This window comes from Strigops habroptila, chromosome 12, assembly GCF_004027225.2.
Source record: "Strigops habroptila isolate Jane chromosome 12, bStrHab1.2.pri, whole genome shotgun sequence".
NCBI lineage: Eukaryota > Metazoa > Chordata > Aves > Psittaciformes > Psittacidae > Strigops > Strigops habroptila.
In genome coordinates this window covers 25,249,783-25,270,951 of record NC_044288.2, presented here as the reverse complement: position 1 = coordinate 25,270,951, position 21,169 = coordinate 25,249,783, and the positions used below count along the sequence as shown (strand labels likewise).

At 38.5% G+C, this 21,169-nt stretch overlaps 1 protein-coding gene across 23 annotated transcripts in view; it reads left to right on the top strand.

Moving 5' to 3' along the window:
- TENM2 (teneurin transmembrane protein 2) overlaps positions 1-21,169 on the top strand; it is a 689,309-nt gene that overhangs the window by 601,380 nt on the left and 66,760 nt on the right. For 18 of the 23 annotated variants that reach the window (XM_030503751.1, XM_030503752.1, XM_030503763.1 and 15 more), the window contains 2 exons: positions 3,477-3,677; positions 5,513-5,725. In XM_030503751.1, coding sequence (XP_030359611.1) covers positions 3,477-3,677; positions 5,513-5,725 — 414 coding nt within the window. The remainder of the gene's footprint in view (positions 1-3,476; positions 3,678-5,512; positions 5,726-21,169) is intronic. The other 5 variants (XM_030503758.1, XM_030503756.1, XM_030503754.1 and 2 more) reach the window with 1 other exon arrangement.

Here is a 21,169-nt window from a genome sequence, read left to right as displayed (position 1 = left end):
CTAGACATCTTGAACCCCCTAGCACTCCTGTAAGAGAAATAGGCTCTTGCAGTGCTTAATTCAGCTTATCCTAAGGTGAATGTTTGAAACGGGTGAAACAAACACATCTCCAACTCCAGAGAAGTTTCTAGAACAAGCTAGTGCATGTCTTTTGGCAAAGGTGCTAATGTTAACACCATTCCAAGTTGGAAATACTACAAAACATTGTCAGTCAACAAAGTTTTTTGGGAGGTGAATTGCTATGTGAGGTGAAAAGGTATATATTATTTAATCAACACTGTACTTGAAAGTATAAGTGTTTTCTTAAAAAGATAAGTGGATGACAAAGGCAGGAGGTATTGACTGCAAACTTAGAAGGGGCCAATAACATGAGAAGAAAGGTTAAAATAACCTTTTGCATGCAGCGTTGGGCAATACATAAGTCAATAAATTAATTTACAAATAAATCAAAAAACATCCATCATATATCTACTCTAAAATTCCATTTCTTCTGTTCTTATTTCTCACATTAATTCAAAAGCTACAGGAAAAATGGTATAACATTAAGTGGTGTCTCTCCAGTTCCAGGGAATCATCTGACCTTATGTAAAGTTTTTGCATTAATTAAAAGTCTATCATTCTAATGATAGAATGATACAAATAAATATATCTGTATTTATATATATTATATATGAAATCTCCTCTATTGATTTGAACTTCCGAAAGGAATTGCAGAAGTTGATTTATTCGCCATTTTCCTGCTAGGATATTGAATTAGAACAAATGGGTCAGCATGTTTTTTCTTCCCGTTAGCTTTTCATTTCTGATATTCATCCTGGTCATATTGTTCAAACAATTTACCTGAAATGAAAGTGGCACCAAAATCAATATTTGTGATGCACAGTTTTTGCAGCATAAACACTGTTGTTCTATTAACAAATTTGCACACAAGATGAAGCAGTGTATTTGTCAGGTTTCATTCAATCTGTTTTGGGGGGAGACAAGTGAAATTGCCAAATGAGGTGAAGTTAAGGGTGGTTCTCTTCTGAGTTTCATGGTCGAGTCATTTTTCAATGACATTTAACTTTGTAAGTGTAATTCATGGCTCTTTGGGGGCTTTATGATATATATTGTTCAGAAAACTCCTTGACCTCCTTTTTTGTCCTTAGGAGTATAAATCGCTCTCAGTACCGTTTTTGTCAAACCTACAGAGAGCCCAATACTAAATGAGCTCTAACGATCTGAGCTGCCAAGGGGCTGCGAGTTCTAAGTCTAATGTACTTACTTGCTAAGGCGTGTTCTCCTTTGTTTAAACACCAGAGAAGCTCCATTTATAAATCCTTATTAAATACCATTGTAAACCTTTCTAAAGACTCAGGCCCAGAACTTCTGCAGCATAAGGCAGTGTAGTTCTATTGCAGGTAATCATGTTATGCTAATTTTAACAGCGGAGGATCTGGCCCAAGATGATAGCTCTAAGAGCATGTATTAAAATAGAATAAGATTTGAGTTCAAAGTAAAAACTCTCTTCAATTTAAACTTTGAAAGCTATTACTTACCCATATAATAGAACAAAACAGCTATAAAGTGTATTTGTCAAGAACAAAGGACAAAGGTAGTATGTTATTCTATAAAACAAGGGAGATTGGGGGTTTAGGGATATTGCTAGGCTTTGGAAATAAATCTTATCTGCTTGAACAGTTAATTCAGGATAGGGGCAAGACAGTTCATTTACATTGGAGAAGGTGGTGTTTGTCCTATGTTCCACATAGCTTTTATTAGTACTTTCATTTGGGAAGACGATACATTTCTGAAATGGAGAGTACATTAGGACTCGTCAATATCTCCTAAAGTTAGCTGTCCTGCCACATGCAATGCTACACACGTATTACCCTTTTACATTTTCCATTGAAATATCATAAACCAAAAAATCTAAAACAGTTTATGAATTTATCAGATGTTATCTGAGCTGAACCACAAAACAATCTTGGTTTACCTATAAATATGAAATTGCATTATAATGTTTTTATTTCCAATTAACTAAGCATTAAATCTTAGAAAGAATCCAATCAAACAAAAAACCTGTAGCCAGTGTGGTCATTAAAATGAGAATCTTATCAGAGATTTTATAGTAATTTATTCCTGTGCTACTGTAATCTGAATTAAAGTCAAAACTATTCTGATAATTCATGTTATTGCATCTGTAAATGTGCGTGCCTCAATCCTCTCTGTGTATCTAATCTATATACTTACTTTAAATGTTCTGCAACTACATAAAATAATTTGACAAGACTCTATGTTTATAGAAAAGTTGAGATTTGAAAGATCAGGTATTGTTCACATAAGGTGGAGTGAAAATGTCTCTGCCTTAATTTAGAAGGATCAATTTGGAAAAGATGAGAGATAAATCACTTTCATTATGAACTCAGATCTTCCTAGAGCTGCAAGAGAGCATGCCAATCATTCCTGGTCCTTCTGTTGTGAGCTAATATATACCAGTCATGAGATGAATTCATTTTATTCAGGACATGAATTTGACCTTGGCCCTCAATTCTGCAGCAAAAGGCAGTTGGTTAAAGCCTCTCTGTTGGTGTTTGCGGTAGAGCATAGTATACTTATATAAATTTATTATATAAGATAAAAATTTGGAAAACCATAATGTTACTGATAAAGTTTATTTGAAAGACAGCTCATAACATTCCTTCATTTATCAGGATTGAAATAGCAACTGAAATTTCATTCAAGGATTTTTTCCCTGTCTTAGTCTGTTGTTTCTGGACCGAGAAAAGATGAAGTCCATATCTATATGTGTTTTTCTTTATTTCTGTAAGAGGAATTATCTGCTGGTTAAAATATGGGTTGAAGCAACTAGGACTCCGAGTTTCACAGCTGAGCTATTAATGGACCACAAATCAAAGGTTCAGAATTGCCTGAATAATTTAGAAGTCTGAATGAAAGTGAAAGCCAGTGATATTTTGACTTCTGGCTACTTAAAATGAACATCTTAATGTTATTCTCACAGTGCTCCAGCATTTCAATAGTAGTGCTAGCAGTACTGATGAAGGTACTTCAAAAAAAATCCTGTAAGAAGTGCAATTTCTTCACTAAGGGTTTTTTATTTTGTTATTCAACTACAGTACATGAGTCATTGGAACGTCAATGTATTTCGGAAGAAACATCCCCAGGTGAAGGCTGATGTGTGGAACTCTTATTATATATGTTAGTGTTATTTTAAGTCTTTGTGCTTCTTCCCTACAGCATTCCTGCAGTACGGTCTCATTGTTCAGTCACACCCTGTTTTATTTGGAGCCAATGTAAGATACAAATTTCCGCTTTCCCATTCTCAGACCAGGTGTTAATACGACTTGAAGTAGTACCTCAATTTGCTTGATTTATCACAGGGATATAAACTTTTCAGAGCATGCATCTACATGTTTTCCAAACATCATATTGTGTGAACTGACCTTTGCCTGCATTGGTTTTGTTTTTTTCTGTAGTTGATTGCTTAGATCCAACGTGCTCCAGCCACGGAGTCTGTGTGAATGGAGAATGTCTCTGCAGCCCAGGCTGGGGTGGAATAAATTGCGAGCTTCCCAGAGCCCAGTGTCCAGACCAGTGCAGTGGGCATGGTTCCTACCTGTCTGACACAGGTCTGTGTAGCTGTGATCCCAACTGGATGGGTCCCGACTGCTCTGTTGGTAAGAAAAATATTTTTTCCTGATATCATAGAATCCCAGACCGGTTTGGGTTGGAAGGGACCTTAAAGCTCATCCAGTTCCAACCGCCTGCCATGGGCAGGGACACCTTCCACTAGAGCAGGTTGCTCCAAGCCCCTGTGTCCAACCTGGCCTTGAACACTGCCAGGGATGGGGCAGCCACAGCTTCTCTGGGCACCCTGTGCCAGCGCCTCAGCACCCTCACAGGGAAGAGCTTCTGCCTAAGAACTCCCCTCTGGCAGGTTAAAGCCATTCCCCTTGTCCTGTCCCTACAGGCCCTTGTAAAATATCCCTCTCCAGATATCTTGTAGCCCCCTTTAGGTATTGTAAGACTGTTACAAGGTCTCCCCAGAGCCTTCTCTTCTCCAGCCTTGCAATAGTGTTCCTATTTTGTTAAAATGTTAATATCTATCTGTGGCAAGTTTGAAATGCACATAATTTAGACCAGTGTCTTTGGAACATGTTTGGTCCTGTTTAGTATGTTGGGAAGAAGTGCATATATATCTTAGATACTATTTTTTGTGACACTCTTAATTTGTTGCTGCCAACTGGGGGGCAAGCGGGATGCAGGTTAGGAGTTTGTGTTTCATTCTAATACTGACTCTCATTTGGTCTGAAAAATTTGTTTAAGGCTTCACATCTGTAAAAGAAAACTTCCATAATTTATAAATATGTTTATAACATTGTAACACTACAGCTGAATATGTTTTTGGGGCTGCTTTACTGTGCATCAAAATGCTATGCATTTATGAAAAACAACACAAAGCAGAAAAATCTCTTTTCAAATACAAGGTACCTTTCCCTTCCCAGTTGTACATGTATTGTTTAAGAAAATTTGAGAGCAAGAGACACTAAAAGGCACAAAAGTGTGGGCTAATAAATTTCATCCTGTCCAAACCTACAGTTGTAAAACTTGATTATTCTGACAGAAGGAGCTAAAGAGAAAAAAAATTCCAAAAACCAACAGTTTTGACAAGACAGCAAATGTTCTATTTGTGGGAAAAAAATTTATATCATAAGGTGAACCTTGAGACAGAGCTGTAGGGCATAAGCAAGTGTCTCAGAATAATATTTACAGGTTTCACACTTTTTCAGTTATTTCTTAAGATTAATTACTTAGAATATCCCACCAGTGAAGTGAATATCAAGATGTGTTTTTTCTGCTTCGTGCATCAGCAGCCAGAAAAATTCGTGAATGAGAGTTTCGCTGTCAGTGTCTTTGATGATGCATGAGGCAAAAGACCCCTCTACTTTTCTACAAGTTCACCTGGCAGAGAGCAGTAGAAGAATTTTTGGAGTGAGACACTGGATAACTGGCCATGTTAGCAATAGGCTTCCAAAAATCTCTTCCTTGAAAGTGTCTTACCAGTCACTCCTAGAGCCCAAGTGACCCTGAATTGTCACTATTCTCTGCTGGGTGAATTTTAGGTGAGTTTCAGTCTCATTCTTCGCAAACCAATGTCTGTATCAAAATCATCAGAAGTCCAGGTTTGGGTAAAACAGAGCTGCGTTCTCCCTTCCTTCAGTGCTGCAGGCGTTGAGAAAGCTACCTCTGGAACGGGTTTGCGTCTGAATGGAGGACGCAGCTTTGCAGCAGTCTGTCCAGCAACAACCTTTTAATATCATTCAGTTTGGTTTTAAGCAGAAGTTAAATGCCAGTTTTAATCAGAATATGAACAGGCCAGCTTTTGACAGCATATGGTTTTCAGCAAAAGCATACCTGTCCTGCTCCTTTTTCCGTTCTTGACTAGGTTGCTTCTTCTGCCCCATTGCCATGATATAAGCTAGCTGTAACCTTTATTCTTTTCTCCCCCCAGAAGTGTGCTCCGTGGACTGCGGCACCCATGGGGTGTGCATTGGTGGAGCATGTCGCTGTGAAGAAGGGTGGACAGGAGAGGCGTGTGACCAGCGTGTGTGTCATCCCCGTTGTACAGAGCACGGAACTTGTAAAGATGGGAAATGTGAATGCAGAGAGGGCTGGAATGGGGAACACTGCACCATTGGTAGGCAAACGACAGGCACCGAAACAGGCACATATTGCTTTCTTTTCATAAATCGTAGAGACATAGTTACTGTTGTGTATTGTAATAGGCTGTTCCTTTAAGGACCCTAGCGCTTTCAAATATTATCTCTGACTCGAAATGTGTTGGGTGAAATGCAGAGAGCTCTTGGAATCATTTAAAATCAGTAACAAATTGATTTGCAGAGAAAAAAACCCCAACACCAAATTCCACAGCAAATGAATGTTAGTAAGTAAAGATGTAACAAATGGTCCGTCATGGTATCATCTGAGCCAAGATTTTCAAACTTAACTAAACATTCCTTTGTGTGAATGGCATCTTTTCTAATTTCCTGGTCTGATGCATCAGTGCCCTCCTGCTATTATACATCACATCTGAAACACATCACCACCATCGCCACACAGAGCAGGGGTCAACTTGGGGAAGAATAAGTGTTCCTGGTGTAACAGAAATAGCTCCCTCGCCTTCTCCTGTGCTGTGCTGTGGCAGTGGGCATGGTGTTTGCATATAGACAGTCCCAGCATGAGAGGGCCCGTCAGCAGGGCAGCATGCTGCTGTACCCTTTCCTAATGGCATGCTGCTCAGTACAGCACTGGCCTCACACAGAGTGCTGTGACTAACACGACTGCAGCTCAGCTGCGATGTGTCAGCCTGGGAAGTTCAAAAAGGTAATACTTACACAAAGCAATGATGTTCTGTCCTCTCAATTACCATGCCTGAAGATCTATTCTGAAGAGGAATTAACTGTTCCTAAATGAAGTTCTTCATTTTGTCTCTACAAGCAGTCAGGTAGTGTATTTGGATGATTTTGTAAAGTTACTGAAAACAAAGGAGAATATTGTTATTTTCCCTATGCTGTAATCAAAAATGGGAAATTCTGAGTGATCACTTCTCCTCTGAGAAGTCTGAGCAAAATTAGCTGGAACAAAAGTATCCGACTACTGAGACAATGTGAGATTCAGGCAAGTGTATTTTTCTCCAAGGAATTTTTGGAGGACTGTGAGGTGTACCTTAAAAAACCCCTAATGACTCCAAAGACAAGGTCAGATTGTTTTAACTATCTTAAAGCGGTAAGTTTAACAAAGGAATAGGTCAATTGAGATTTTCATGGCAATCAGGGACCCTAATGGGACAGTCCTACTACAAGTGAATTGTTATTTCTTTACTTAAAAGTATGGTGAGATTCCTGCATCCTTCAAACTGTTTTTCTTTGTCATTCCCCTCTGATTTCCTGGATATACAAACCATTTCTGATACACACAAGCTGGAAACTAAAAGTATACTCTTATTGGAGAGAATTAAAAACAAAATACACATCATTTGGGGGCATATCCTTTGATGTTGTGGTGCTGCATGCTTCCACCACACTATGCTAATATGCTTTAAATCAAAGCTTTTATGACTGAACACTTTGTGACCAGCAGAGATGCAGAGTGTTTTTTCACAATTGCTTTCTGACTTCCATCATATCAACATATCTCTGCTAGATTAATCCAGGCATTTTGTTTTCATGTTAAGTGCTTCCCAGATCCTCACAAAATGCCTAGAATATAATTTTTCTTTGCATTAAGTTGTGTAATAATTGCTTATTTTAAAAGTTGCTGCTTTGCACAAAATTTGTTTTGATTTATAATCTTCTGGTAATATGCCTATGTTTAGAAGTAATTAGTACATTTAAAGTCTTCATTACTGTGCACACAAAAAGTGTTCTTGTACTGATACCTTGAAAGAATGCTGAAAATTACAAGCTGAACTAGTGAACTCTAAAGTGAGATTTTTTAGTCTAATTTTAGAGCTGTGAAAGAAATATTTTCCCTATTATTGGTATATATAATCAATTCTTTTCAGAGGAAGGGCGATACTGCTAAAGTGGTTAAAATATGCATAGCCTTTTTTTGTTTGGTATGTGTTAGAAAGATTTCCTTGAAACTGAATGTGGGTCTGCCTGTGGCAAAGATGGGACTATGGCAAAAAAATTAGGTTTGCCCTTCTAGTTATTGTATATAAGGTTTATGCAGTCAGAAGGTGCCTGCAGACAGACAGATATTCTTGTGACAGGCCCATATTAGTAGGAATTTCCATATGCTCATCTTATGAGGACTGATTGTGAGGCCATTCACAGAAGCACAGAGCATGATGCCAAGAATGGAGCTCAGTTCAGAGGGACAGCTCAGTTTGATCCCACCGGTTCGTGTTAGGTGGGGCTGAAACAGAGAGAGAGTTTGGAGGATAAGGCTGGTAAAACTAATTTTAGTCAGTATTTGTACAAAAATGCTAGGAGATGCCACTTTTTGTCCTTGAAGTGGAAAATTTGTCCTTAGAGTGAATTGGTACTTTGGAGCAAGGATGAGTTACTCAAAATGTTTTAAATGTTAGTATGAAGAACTAAAGGGGGCTTAAAGTTTACAGAAACTCATTTTAATGTAGAGTTTTCCCTTGATGATTTTGCTTTCAACTGAAAGGTTGACAGACCATTTAATGTGAGAATTACTCACTGAGGAGTGTCCACCTAAAAAGATAACATTGAGAAATGCAAATCTGAAATGTCTTAAAGTCAGTAGAAAAACTTGCCTTGATTCCAGTAGCTTCAGGCCAAGCCCACTGAAAACAAGTAGATCTAATTTGTGAGATAAAAAACAGGTTTCTGTATACAAACCAAAATACATTTTCTTTTCTTTCTGTTTCTTTACCAGTTTCACATGCTATATTCAGAAGTCAGTGGAAAAGAAATCATAGTGACCTGCAGGTATCCAACTTCACTAAGGATATTTTACTCTATTTAATATCAAATTGGGCCTATGTATAGAGAGGTGACAGATTGCACGCTCTTTGGCATGTCAGTGTTGAGCATCTAAGCTCAAAAAATGTAACAAAATCGCAGTTTTTCTCTGCATTACCTGCATTTTAAGAAAAACACTGTGAGAAGTCTCCCTGAATGCCACTATTAGGTGAGTGTTCACAAGCTGTTTGGGCAAAGCAGCTTTTACCTGTGTGCACCAACAGAATTACATACAAGAATCATGGAATGCAAATTCAAAGTTACACAGATTTTGATAAATCTCTATCCAAATAATTGAAAAATGCAAGGAGTGGTGTCTGCTCTTGCTCAGATGCTGTATGCAGCAGAGCAGAACTCTACACCCGGCACTACATTTCACTTTGCTACTTCAGGTAAGAAGAAAGATTGCTTATTGGAGTGATGATAAAGAAAATGAATCTTTTCCCAGTGCAAAAATAGACCTGTCAGGATATGTTTATTAAGTGATTACTATTCATTGATTGCAATTATGGAGGAAGTTATAACTAAATAATAGAGGGTAATGTAGATAAGGAAAAAATATTGGAAAACTAATAACAAAGCAAATGACTAAGGTATAGCAGTTGCTAAATCTTGAACCGATTTCATGTTGGAATTTTATGATGGAGGATTTAGCTCTTCCTTGAATTATCTGAGTGTTGTTAAAGCTGTTACAAAACAGATCTGTTACTGTCACTGAAAATAATATTTAGATGTTGCAAACTGTTGTTTTTAAAGTATTGTGGAGGGTCTTCTCCATATATACTGTCACAATAGTACACTAAGGACAGTGTGATATATATGGAGATCTTTTGAAACAGTCAAAAATACCATTTAAAAGTTTAGCTCCCTCTGTTATTCATATCCCTGCAGCATGAAATACAACTGTTATAAAGTCATTGGTAAAAATCTCGCTGTGAGACTAGTGAAATCAGGGTTTAATTCTAAGTATTTATCAGTAAAATGTAGAAACTGCGAACGTATCTTGTAAGGTGAGCTCTCACCTGAAGGAGATATATGAGGTTTTCTTGGTGGTATCTGTCATATTCCCAAAGCCTTACTCTTATCTGCTTACATCCTACATTAGACATAGGTTAAGCATTCCTGCTTCCAGATAGAAAGTGGTGAAAGGTTGTAGTCAAGGCTATTCAATAGCAAATGAGCTATCCCCCCTTTGACAGCAATAGAAGCTGATTCTGCAGCTATCTACCTGCTAGGCAAAACACAGACAGGGTGATGTGTGCATCTCTGCAGACTCTGCTTAGAATTGATTATGTCAGAAAAGGTCCTTAAGATCATAGAGGCCAACTGTAAACCGAACACTGCTTCCTGGCCTTGGTACTGGTTTTTGGAATCTAACTCCAGAGGAGGAATCTAATTCTCTTTCCTGCGCTGAGTCCTTGGCCTCTGTAATGAAAATGTCGAATGGTAGGACATGTTCCTTAGTAAAAAAGGGATCTGGAAATCTGTATTAGCCCTATACCTTAACTTCTATTTTCCCAGGGCCTTGAGTAAAGAAGCAAGATTTTGAAGAACAGGATCCTTTGGGAAATAACCTAAAATTTTCACATACATAAAAACGTGTGGGAAAACAGAGAGGACTCCCTGTCCAGGATGATTAAGATAAGAAGTTCAAGTTACAGTATGGGAGATTTTGGTTATGTGTTAGGAAAATCCTTGTAACTGAAAAACTGCAGTAGGTCATCTAAGCAAGTTGTGGGATCTTCATCAACAGAGCTTTTAAATACAAATTAGACAAAGCTCTGTCAGTAATAGCAGAGGTAATTCATCCTGCTATGCTGACTAGAAAGTCATTGAACTGTATGAGCTTTCTTCCAGTCTGTTTTGAAGTGAGGAAGAAGTATTCATTCCAGGTACTTTATTTTATAATGGCCTATGGTAAGATTTGTACTGTCATCCCCTTTAAGAATCTAATGCTGCTCTTAGAAGTAAATTGATCATTTATCCAACCAAGGATAATCTGTGTGTTCTGTATTTTCAGAACAATGGGTTGTCAATGTATATATTGAGCCATTCTGAAACATCCAAACAAAGAGCAAATATTACACCCAGTAGGTAAATCATATCCTCCCCCTTCAAAGCATGAAGACTCGCCTAACTGCACACTGGTTATATGCTATTCCACCTCTGGTTTTAGTAAAACAAATGTTTACTAAAATTACACACACACACGCACACACACCCCCCCCCCCAAGTGTTTTGGGATGACTTTGCCCTTTCCAGCTTTCAGTCATGTTTCTATTTTTTTGTCAGCTGGAAGGAATACCACATATAAAGTGCAAAGATTTAGATTTTTCTCTTTATCATGAAGTCAATAATCGATAGAAAAATTAATAATGCAGCATTGTGTTATCTTTGGATATAGCAGGATATTTTTGTCCAGGATAATGCTCTTTATGTCAAAGATTTTTTTCTGCTACTACTGATTTTTCTTGTTGTAATTACAACAGTAATGATTCAAAGATGAGGCAATTTTCAGGAGAGATGGAAAGTGTGTGGGAGGAGACAGTGGAAAGCCATCGGATCTGACAAAGAGCAATTTAGAAGGAGCTGGATATATTAGACTTCTCCGATGCACTTCTAGCTTAAAATTAATCTGTAACAGTTTGTAACCTATCAAGGCATAAAACCCCCTCTAATGACACTGATAGAAATTTAGATTGCATGCTCTGGAGAGGGTGGAATACATCTTTTCATTCCATTTGAAAAATGCATAGAATATTTGGGTCATGACCACTTTTCATTGCTGATGATATAGAAATATGTTGGTAATATACATGATATGTCCAAAAATGTTAGAGACATCGGCTGTTTCTGTACCTGCAGACTCAGGTTCGTCGCCAGTACAGTACAGCTATGCTCTTGTCTTTACACTTGGTAGCAGGTTTCATGATAAGCATATCTGTGATGCAGTCTTTCAGGTGCATGGTGTCAAGCTTTCATTTGGTGGTTTCCCCCCATGTGTGTCTCCCGCAAAACAGGAGAATAGCAGATGCCTCATAAAGTAATCTAAGAAATTCTCAACGATTTTTGTCATTCTCTGCACGCAATTTATGTTTACATTTCCTTCATGCAAGCAGAGAGAGACTCATCAGGTGGAAGTTTTCCTTATAAAGGGCACTTTGATCATGTGTGTTGTGTCATGTTACGTTTTATAACCAAACCCAAGGAAATGTTCTGGTCAGTTAGACAAGTGGTCGTCTAGTCCAACATCACCGTGCTTCAGTAGAGATGCAGGTTCCGGTAAATAAGCAATTAGAAATTTCTTCCTGGAAAGCTTATGCTTTTTGTCCTTTCCAGCTACATTTGCTATTGGGGTGCTTTGTTGTTTTGTAAATGTGTCATCTTTTATTTCACTTCCAAAATTCTGCATTTGGAGATGTAATCTGTAGCGTCGTCAGATTACACACAGTGTAAATAGCTCTTGGTTTGGATTTTTGTTTTGGATTTGTAACTAACTTCATAAATTCATGTCCCAATAACTAAAGTATACGTTGCTGGTTTTGTACGTAAAGGATGAGTACTCTTCCTGAACAATTTCTGTAGCACTAAGGAATCCAGAACTACCATATGCGTTCTCTTAACTTAATCATAGCTGAGCAAGATAGTCAATTATATATATTTGGAAGGAAATATTCTAGGTAAAGACTTGTATAGAACGAGAGTGGTTTGACTTTCAGGGACTTTAGAAACAAAATTCCTTTGCAGAATTTGCACGGGGCAGCTGGGGATCTTTTTCGGCTAAAAGGCAAGCTTATTCATGAGGAAGAACTTTCCTGTTTGCATTCATTGCTGAAGGCTTCCTGTAAATGATTGAAATATGTCACAGTGCACCGTCAGAACACTTGAGTGGCTTTTCTTCTTTCTCTTTGTATAGGATATTTGCAGAACATGACCTTCTTCCCTTTCTAGCCCCAAAAATTTAATGAGCATTTTTTCAGCAAGGCTTCCTGCATTTTGTCTGGTACTTAAAAGATGCACCCAGCAGATATTGGTGAATAGTTTCCCAAACTAAAATCAGATTTCTCTTTTTTCTCCTGTTGGAGGGGCTTCACCAAGAGTTATATTGATTTTCCAGCCAATTCTTGAACTCTTAAAAGACCACAAAAAGAGGGGGAAGGCAATCAATCAGGCAGCTGATCTAACTTTTGAAAGGGCAAAGCTGATTTTGCTGTTCATAGGAGTATTCCCAGCATCAGGCAATCTTCTCTTCTTCCACAGATAATGTTTTCTGTGTTATTTTGTACCCTGTGGTGTCAAGCACAGCTTCAGCAAGTGAGTGAATTACATGATGTTGCTGGATACAAAACAACAGACATAGGAATGCTTGTGAGAGGTCAGTGACATAGATTGTATAGAGATAGAAAGGTAGTACCAGATCTTGAGAAATATATGTGTATATACATATAGATAATATTTGGACTTCCTAAGAAACAAATACAAAAGAGAACAATATCTTCCTATCCTTTTGAGCCCTGCTGATAGTGTTCTTGTTAAAGATATCTTTCCCTTAATCGCTTGCATTCTTGCTTATACATTCTCAAGGTATAACTCTTATATCTTCAATTTCAGTTTCACATAATATTTCATGCTTGAAGATGCAAATAAAGCCAAATGTGTTTCGTCTGACTGCTGCAAACTCTATGGAATAACAATTCAGACACAAGGCTTTACCTTTTCAGCTTCCTGTCAATTTAGTATCAAATTAACAGTAGGATGCATTAGAAGTTAGAGGCTTGTCTTCCTAAGATACTTGATGCTTTTGAAATTCTCTACTTAATATTTTCTTAGTTTAATGTTGTATTAAAAATATTAATGCCAGAAAGAAAAAGAATAAAATAGTGTCAGTAGCATCTCTGAAGTGTCAGTGCAGGATTTTGCTGTGTGATCTACTTGGGGCTTTGGGGAAAAAAATGAAACTGTTGAAAGCTTTCTCTTTAAACTGTCATTTATCTGCTATGCAGCAGCTACTTGCTGAGGATGAAATACACACTGATGTTGAATATTGATACATCCTTCTTTCACTAAAAGCCCTACTCAGACAATTTTTAAAAAGATATTAAGGATGGAATACAGGGTCGTGTTCAGGTGCCAGCTATGAGGTATCCTGAGCCATTCTCATTGAACAAAGGTTTTACAAAATATATGTTATTTGGCTCTTTTCTCTTGTTCTTTCTTTCCTTCCCTATTCTGACCTGCTTAGGAAATGCTTATTAGGATAATCTCACTTCTGGAGATTATTCCTGTAGGTAGCCTCAGTCTATTTCATTTTAGATACAGTTTATTTGTATATACAAAAAGAAGCAAAGTTTTCTGTCCAACAGATATAATCATAGAATCATAGAATCATAGAATCATAGAATAGTAAGGGTTGGAAAGGACCTTAAGATCATCTAGTTCCAACCCCCCTGCCATGGGCAGGGACACCTTGCCCTAAACCATGTGACTCAAGGCTCTGTCCAACCTGGCCTTGAACACCGCCAGGGATGGAGCATCCACAACCTCCCTGGGCAACCCATTCCAGTGCTTCACCACCCTCACTGTAAAGAACTTCTTCCTTATATCTAATCTAAACTTCCTCTGTTTAAGTTTGAACCCATTACCCCTTGTCCTACCACTACAGTCCCTAAGGAAGAGTCCCTCCCCAGCATCCTTGTAGACCCCCTTCAGATACTGGAAGGCTGCTATGAGGTCACCACGCAGCCTTCTCTTCTCCAGGCTGAACAGCCCCAACTTTCTCAGCCTGTCTTCATATGGGAGGTGCTCCAGCCCTCTTATCATCCTCGTGGCCCTCCTCTGGACTTGCTCCAACAGCTCCATGTCCTTTTTATGTTGAGGACACCAGAACTGTACGCAGTACTCCAAGTGAGGTCTCACAAGAGCAGAGTAGAGGGGCAGGATCACCTCCTTCGACCTGCTGGTCACGCTTCTTTTGATGCAGCCCAGGATACGGTTGGCTTTCTGGGCTGCAAGCGCACACTGCCGGCTCATGTTAAGCTTCTCGTCAACCAACACCCCCAAGTCCTTTTCTGCAGGGCTGCTCTGAATCTCTTCTCTGCCCAGTCTGTAGCAGTGCCTGGGGTTGCCCCGACCCAGATGTAGAACCTTGCACTTGCCTTGGTTAAACTTCATAAGGTTGGCATCGGCCCACCTCACAAGCGTGTCAAGGTCCCTCTGGATGGCATCCCTTCCCTTCAGCGTATCAACCGAACCACACAGCTTGGTGTCATCGGCAAACTTGCTGAGGGCGCACTCAATCCCACTGTCCATGTCACCGACAAAGATGTTGGACAGGACCGGTCCCAACACCGATCCCTGAGGGACACCACTCGTTACAGGTTTCCAACTGGACATCGAGCCACTTACCACAACTCTTTGCGTGCGGCCATCGAGCCAGTTTTTTATCCACCGAGTGGTCCATCTATCAAATTGATGTCTCTCCAATTTAGAGACAAGGATGTCATGTGGGACAGTGTCGAATGCTTTGCACAAGTCCAGGTAGATGACATCAACTGCTCTGCCGCTGTCCATCAGTTCCGTGGCTCCATCATAGAAGGCCACCAAATTGGTCAGGCAGGATTTCCCCTTAGTGAAGCCATATTGGCTGTCACCAACCACCTCGTTGTTTTTCATGTGCCTTAGCATGTTTTCCAGGAGAAACTGTTCCAAGATTTTGCCAGGCACGGAGGTGAGGCTGACTGGTCTGTAGTTCCCTGGGTCTTCCATCTTCCCCTTCTTGAAAATGGGGGTTATATTACCCTTCTTCCAGTCATCAGGAACTTCACCTGACTGCCAGGATTTTTCGAATATGATGGACAGTGGCTTAGCAACTTCATTCGCCAGCTCCTTCAGGACCCGTGGATGGATTTCATCAGGTCCCATGGACTTGTGCACATTCAGGTTCTTAAGATGGTCTCGAACCTGATCCTCTCCTACAGTGGGCCTAAGGTCTTCGTTCTCACAGTCATGTAATATAGATTATATATCTCATATAGATCTCATTTGCCCAAAGAAATTATGAACATTATTTAGGTAACTGCAATGTAAGAACTAAATACAAACTTAAGTGTTCTTGAAGGCGCTCAGGTCTGATGGTATGGTCCATGTTCATCTCTGGATGCTGAAAGTGCAGGTAGTTAGAGTAATACTGGAGTCATTATTACCTGGTTTATAGCTGCCATGAAAATTGTAACTAAGTGTGTAGATGTCTGCAATCTCCAGCACATGCTACTGTAGTGTTTTCAGTGATTCAGTATTGATTGACATATAATTGTCCACCTCATTCTGTCACATCCATGCTGGGATAAAGAGAGACAAAGCAGTACTGGAGTCTTATTAATCTACCAGCAGTTCACAGTCATAGAACTAAAAGCCAAAGTAAAAGTGGGACATGAGAAATTAAGGTTACTGTATTTATCCTCATTTTCTCTTCATTCAGTTACAGGAGTAGAGCAGAAAGGATATTCATGGTCCAGCTATTCCTTGAAGATTTTCAAATCTGAGATATGACTCTTAGCGCAGGGTGCTACACACTTACATGTCACGACAAGCAGGTACCTCTTGTAAACACTTAAGCGGTTTTCCTGGAAAAGTAGCAACTTTTGCTTTCACAAAGACTTCAGTGTGACATGAACCATTACGTTATCCCTAATGAAAATTTAGGCAGAGAAGACATGCCCATCTGCTTATGTAAAGCTCTGCTCCCTCCCGTTCTACTACAAAGATACTTTTACTCCTGCCTTACTGTAATGTGCCTGTTCTATGGCCCATGACTGATATCTAACATCTGGGATTTGCTGACTTCTCCTGTGCTGTCGCATTGGTTATTGGGAGCCATGCAGTAAGTCCCAGATGTTCAAGTGTAAAAGAGTTTCTGCATTCTCTCAAACACGGTTTGCATAATGGCACCTGAGTCCTACCCAAGTCATTTGTATTTTCTCTGCTGCACAATGCGTTTTGAAAGGCTGTGGGTTTCCCGCATTCTGTAAGTAGGGAGCCACAATTTTGACAAACTGCCAATCAGTGTCAGGGCTTATTCCTTTTTCCTAATCCCATTGTGATTTTAGTTTCTATTCACAGTTTTTAACAGTCCAGCATGGAGCAGGTTGATCCGCTCAGCATCAAGAGACTGTGGCCTGCTTTTAAAATGCTGTAAAATAAGATACCGTACAAAATAGCTGCAAGGAAAGGTTTAAGTATTTCTTCCTAAATGTTCTGGAATGATTAGGGTAGACTGAACTACATGAGCTGATAGTGAAAGTTTCATATAATTAAAAAGTATATACACTTTTAACATTTTAGTATATTTTTTACAGAAACCCAGAGAAAGTAAAGATTAATCTCTTCTGTATTCATTCCAGTTAATTATACAATTGCAGGTGAGATTTTTTTAGGTATATGTTTAAAGGGTAAAGTTACTGATGAGTGTGACAGCTGAGTAAGATTCATAATGCATCTAGGCCAAATATGTTTTAATTTGCCTTCAAACAGTCAGGTTTATAGAGCATTGAATGACTGAGCTTAAGAACCACAGTGCATCAAGATTCAGTCCCTGTTGTGAAGGAAATAGTGGTAATAATAGCTTGGTTATCTAAGAATGGTGTAATCATGATTAAACCCCATTTTTTTTTAATTAAAAACTAAATCAATTTGTAGTGAAAAATATTACTAGGTTGTGATTTTAGGCTAGAAACAACACTAAGAGGACCATTACCCAAAAGAAGAAATTAAAAACAAAAAAAGGAAAATGATCAGTTTAGGAATAACATGTTTACCTGGTAGAACATTGTGATTTATTGATCTTTAAAGTATTACTGTTTCAAACACTGTGATTTTCCAATTGTTAGGAGTCAAAAGGGATCGCTGAGCTTCTCGTGGAATGAGTTCCTCGCAAACAGTTCTGAAGGTATTTTTGTGAATTCAGTGTGCACAAACACAAACCCCTGAATGTCCCAGAAGATGCTGATTCTCCTAAAACCAGAGACACATTAGTATGGATGAGAGAACTGACTTCTTGTTTTAACCACTGGGAATACCAGAGAGTAGAACTCAGTTCCTAATGTAGCATGTTGCCATCCACTTTGCAGCACATTTTAAACATAAACTGATCTGACTTCTTTGCTTTCCAGTTAATAAAGCAAGGCAAAATGTGTACATGCTGGGTTACAGATCACTTCTCTCTGAAATTAATAGAAGAATTAGCATTATAACATACAGTTTTACAATGGAAGATAGTGTGCCTAGAATGAAGCATTTACAGAAAGAGGAGCTGGGTGTCTCTTACCTATATTCTGTAAGTTTTAAATTGCGGAATCTCTTGCATTAGAACAACAAAAATATTACTGAAAGCAGGAAGCTGTGGATCATTATTTACTGCTGAAAAGTGGAAGCACAACATGAATTTAAGTGTTAACAGATTCTTATTAATTTTACGTCTTACATTATTTTTTTTTCAGGCTAATTTGTTACAGTACAGGAAAGGTAACGGCAATGTGCCTTTTCTTGTTTCAAACAGAGAAAAAAAGAAAAGGAAAGATGTTTTAGGCTTAAGACAGAAAATCACTGCATAGGAGTTTGTTAGGAATATGAAATGAGGGTTGACATTGCTCACCATGCAGCACTGTTAATAGATAGGGGGTTTTTTGGGGGGGTAAGTTTAGTGACACATTTTTATATCCAATTCATCTTTTTGTTGTCTTCTTTGGAAACTAGGAGTAAAATTGCTTTTTGTTACAGCCTTCCTTGGATCGTTATTAATTGATTCTTCATCATGAAGCCAATCCATACATATCTTCATTGTGTCCTGTGAATATTTGAACCTTCTTTTCCCTCCAGATAAGTCAGAAATATTGATTTAGAATGGACAAAGCTTTCCATATTTGAGAACAGGTTATTAGAGTCAAGGTTTCTCTGTGTGTGAAGGCTGATAGGGCAATAGTTGCTTGAAGGAGATACCAGGTCAGTGTTACACTATAGAAAATGTTAAGCTTGTGTGAATAGATTGCTTCTGCATTATTCCCCTACAGAGCCAGTTATGAACCAGAAGCCTAAGCAACATATGTACTGTGTTACTCGTGTATGTAACTAGAAGGCTGAAGAGGAAATGTAAAAATCTATATAGAAGCCTAAGCATTAGCTTGTAGTTGCAGCTTTCCTTAATTCAGATCCAGAGGGGCCTGTAAAGGTTGTCAGTTTGATGCTTTCCCATTGGAATCTATTGTTACATATTCTGTAACAATTTTGTTTGCTTATAGGCTGAAGAAAAAAGTGAATGAAAATTGGTCAGCCCCTCCCTGCCCTTTAATTTCAAACAGTAGTTCATATACATTAAATAAAGACTTAATTACATAAAAAAATCACTCAGCAAACTCTATGGATACACTGAAGTGTCTCCTGAAATTGTAAATATTTTCATTCCACATAAAATGTTGTTAAAATAAACACAGTGTTTACTAAAACCAATTTATTTCCTTTAAGTTTTCAATCTTCCATACACAGAGAATTCAATGAGCCTGTCTTCTTTGACCAGTATTTGTATTTCTAGTTACCATGAAATTCCTAATATCCCTATTACCTAATTTAAAAGTGTTACTGCATGGAAAGTTTTAAGTATGAGATACTTTGAAAAGGGAAATATTTATTCATCAGCATTGGGGTAATTTAGCGTATTTGCCTCCCATTTAAGACTGTGCCTCTTTATTCGACCTTTATAGTTACAGTTTCCCCAACTACACTGAGGATTTTTGTCGGCATTTCTGAGATAAACACTGTATTTGAAAACAATTTCCAGCAAGGTGTATATAATGAACCTGATTTCTTAAGGTGAATGTTTCTATCGATATTAAATGGGAGCTTTCTCAAAAGTTATTTGCAGAATATGCCCCTGGATCTTAATTATTTCTTTTATCTTACGTATTTTATTGCTTTAGATAAAGATGATATAAAATGTGAGGAGAGGTGTCATTCAAATGTGAAGAAGTAGCAGCAAAGTGAAAAGGAAGATGTCTGCTCTTTTCAGTCTTGCTTCTGGTTTTTTGTCCTATGACTAAAAGTTACAGGTTTATTAAATACAAACTTTCACAGTGCTGCCGCTACTGACCCCTTGCTTAAATTAGGTAACTTCATTCCAGCTGAGGAAATAATTAAGATTAGTAAGTTGTTTGATTCAGAATGAGGAGCAGGTATGCAAGCTGGGAAATGCACTGAGGGGTCTGAAGTTTACGGAGTTATACCTTGAGGAGAGGGGCTATGGCATTAAACTACAGATAGTTCTTCCAGTGAGTGAAACCCAGTTAAAAAGGATTTTTTGCAAAAACTTCCTAACCACTTACAGAAGTTATTATAGCAAATTGGATATGTGCTATGCCTGATTAAACATATTCCCACATATGTATTTACTCTGAAACCTAAAGCTGCTCCAAAGTTCACTTTGCTTGATTAAGACCTGTGGAGATCTCATGAACCCAGTAGAGTCAAACTGCACCAATCCTCAGGTGAGAGACCTTCAGCAAGCATTGTGAGGTTGCAAGGTGTCCATTTGTTAGCTAGGCAAGGAATCTAGAGTGGGGGGCTGTGGAATTCCTCTGCAGTGTGAGTCAGGACAGTACTTCTTATGTTCTGAGCTGAAGTGGTGAAACATTAGTATGCAGTGGGAAATGGCTGCTGTATACTGCTTGGTTTCCCAGCTTTTTCAAATCATTATTGTCTAAAAGAAAGCCTAATTAATGTGTGTTTCTAGCATGTTCTTTGGAATGTTGTAACAGTTCAACTGTCTATGAAAAATTATACTATATCCCATTGAAATTATGGGCAATGGGCAGAGTATGGTAACCCAAGCTATCATTTTATTTGAACAGTGAGGCAAATGCTGTTCTGCAGAGTGCTCTCTCCTTCTGGAAATTTTCCCTTAAACTTTTCTAAGATAACTAATAACCTTGATAGAAAACAGAAAAGTTAAATGGAGGAAGGGTTGTTTGATTGTTTTCATTTGGGGGTGGGGGAGTGGGGGGGTGGTTTTGGGTTGGTTTTGGTTTGTTGTTGGAAATTCCTTTTGACTGGTCTTTGTTACTAATAATGTTAAGTCTGCTTTTGCCTGTTTTGTTTTAAACTAAAACAAAAATCATGACAATCCATAGTTGTGCACCTTTTCACCTATACGAATCAGTGAATGAAGGATCATAGAATCCTATCACTCAAGGTGGAGCGATCTCCAGATTTCTTGGCTGCATCTCCAACTCACTTAGGTATTGTGTTTCTCTTCCTGAGGGAAGTGCTCACAGCAAACAGTCCCACTCTAAGTAATAACATCCTGCCTGTCCCAGCATGGCTTAAAGACTGCCAAATATAGATGCAAGGCAACCAAGTCAAAACCTAGTTGGTGCTTCAGTGGAATGGAAAAGAAATACTCTGTCTATAAGCAGAATGACTAAAGTATTTCTTTCAGAGAAGTAAGGCCATGTGTAGTGAGGCAAGGGCAGGAGCAGAGCGATCAGTTGCCTGATAGTAAATATTTTTAATGTAAAGCAAGCAGAGCTTAAAGAGTCCTTCCTCTTTCAAATTTCTTCCAAGTGCATATTAAATCCTCTTGGCTTTCTCGGGGGTGAAATGGTGAAGGTTATCTCCCTAATAGATCCAAA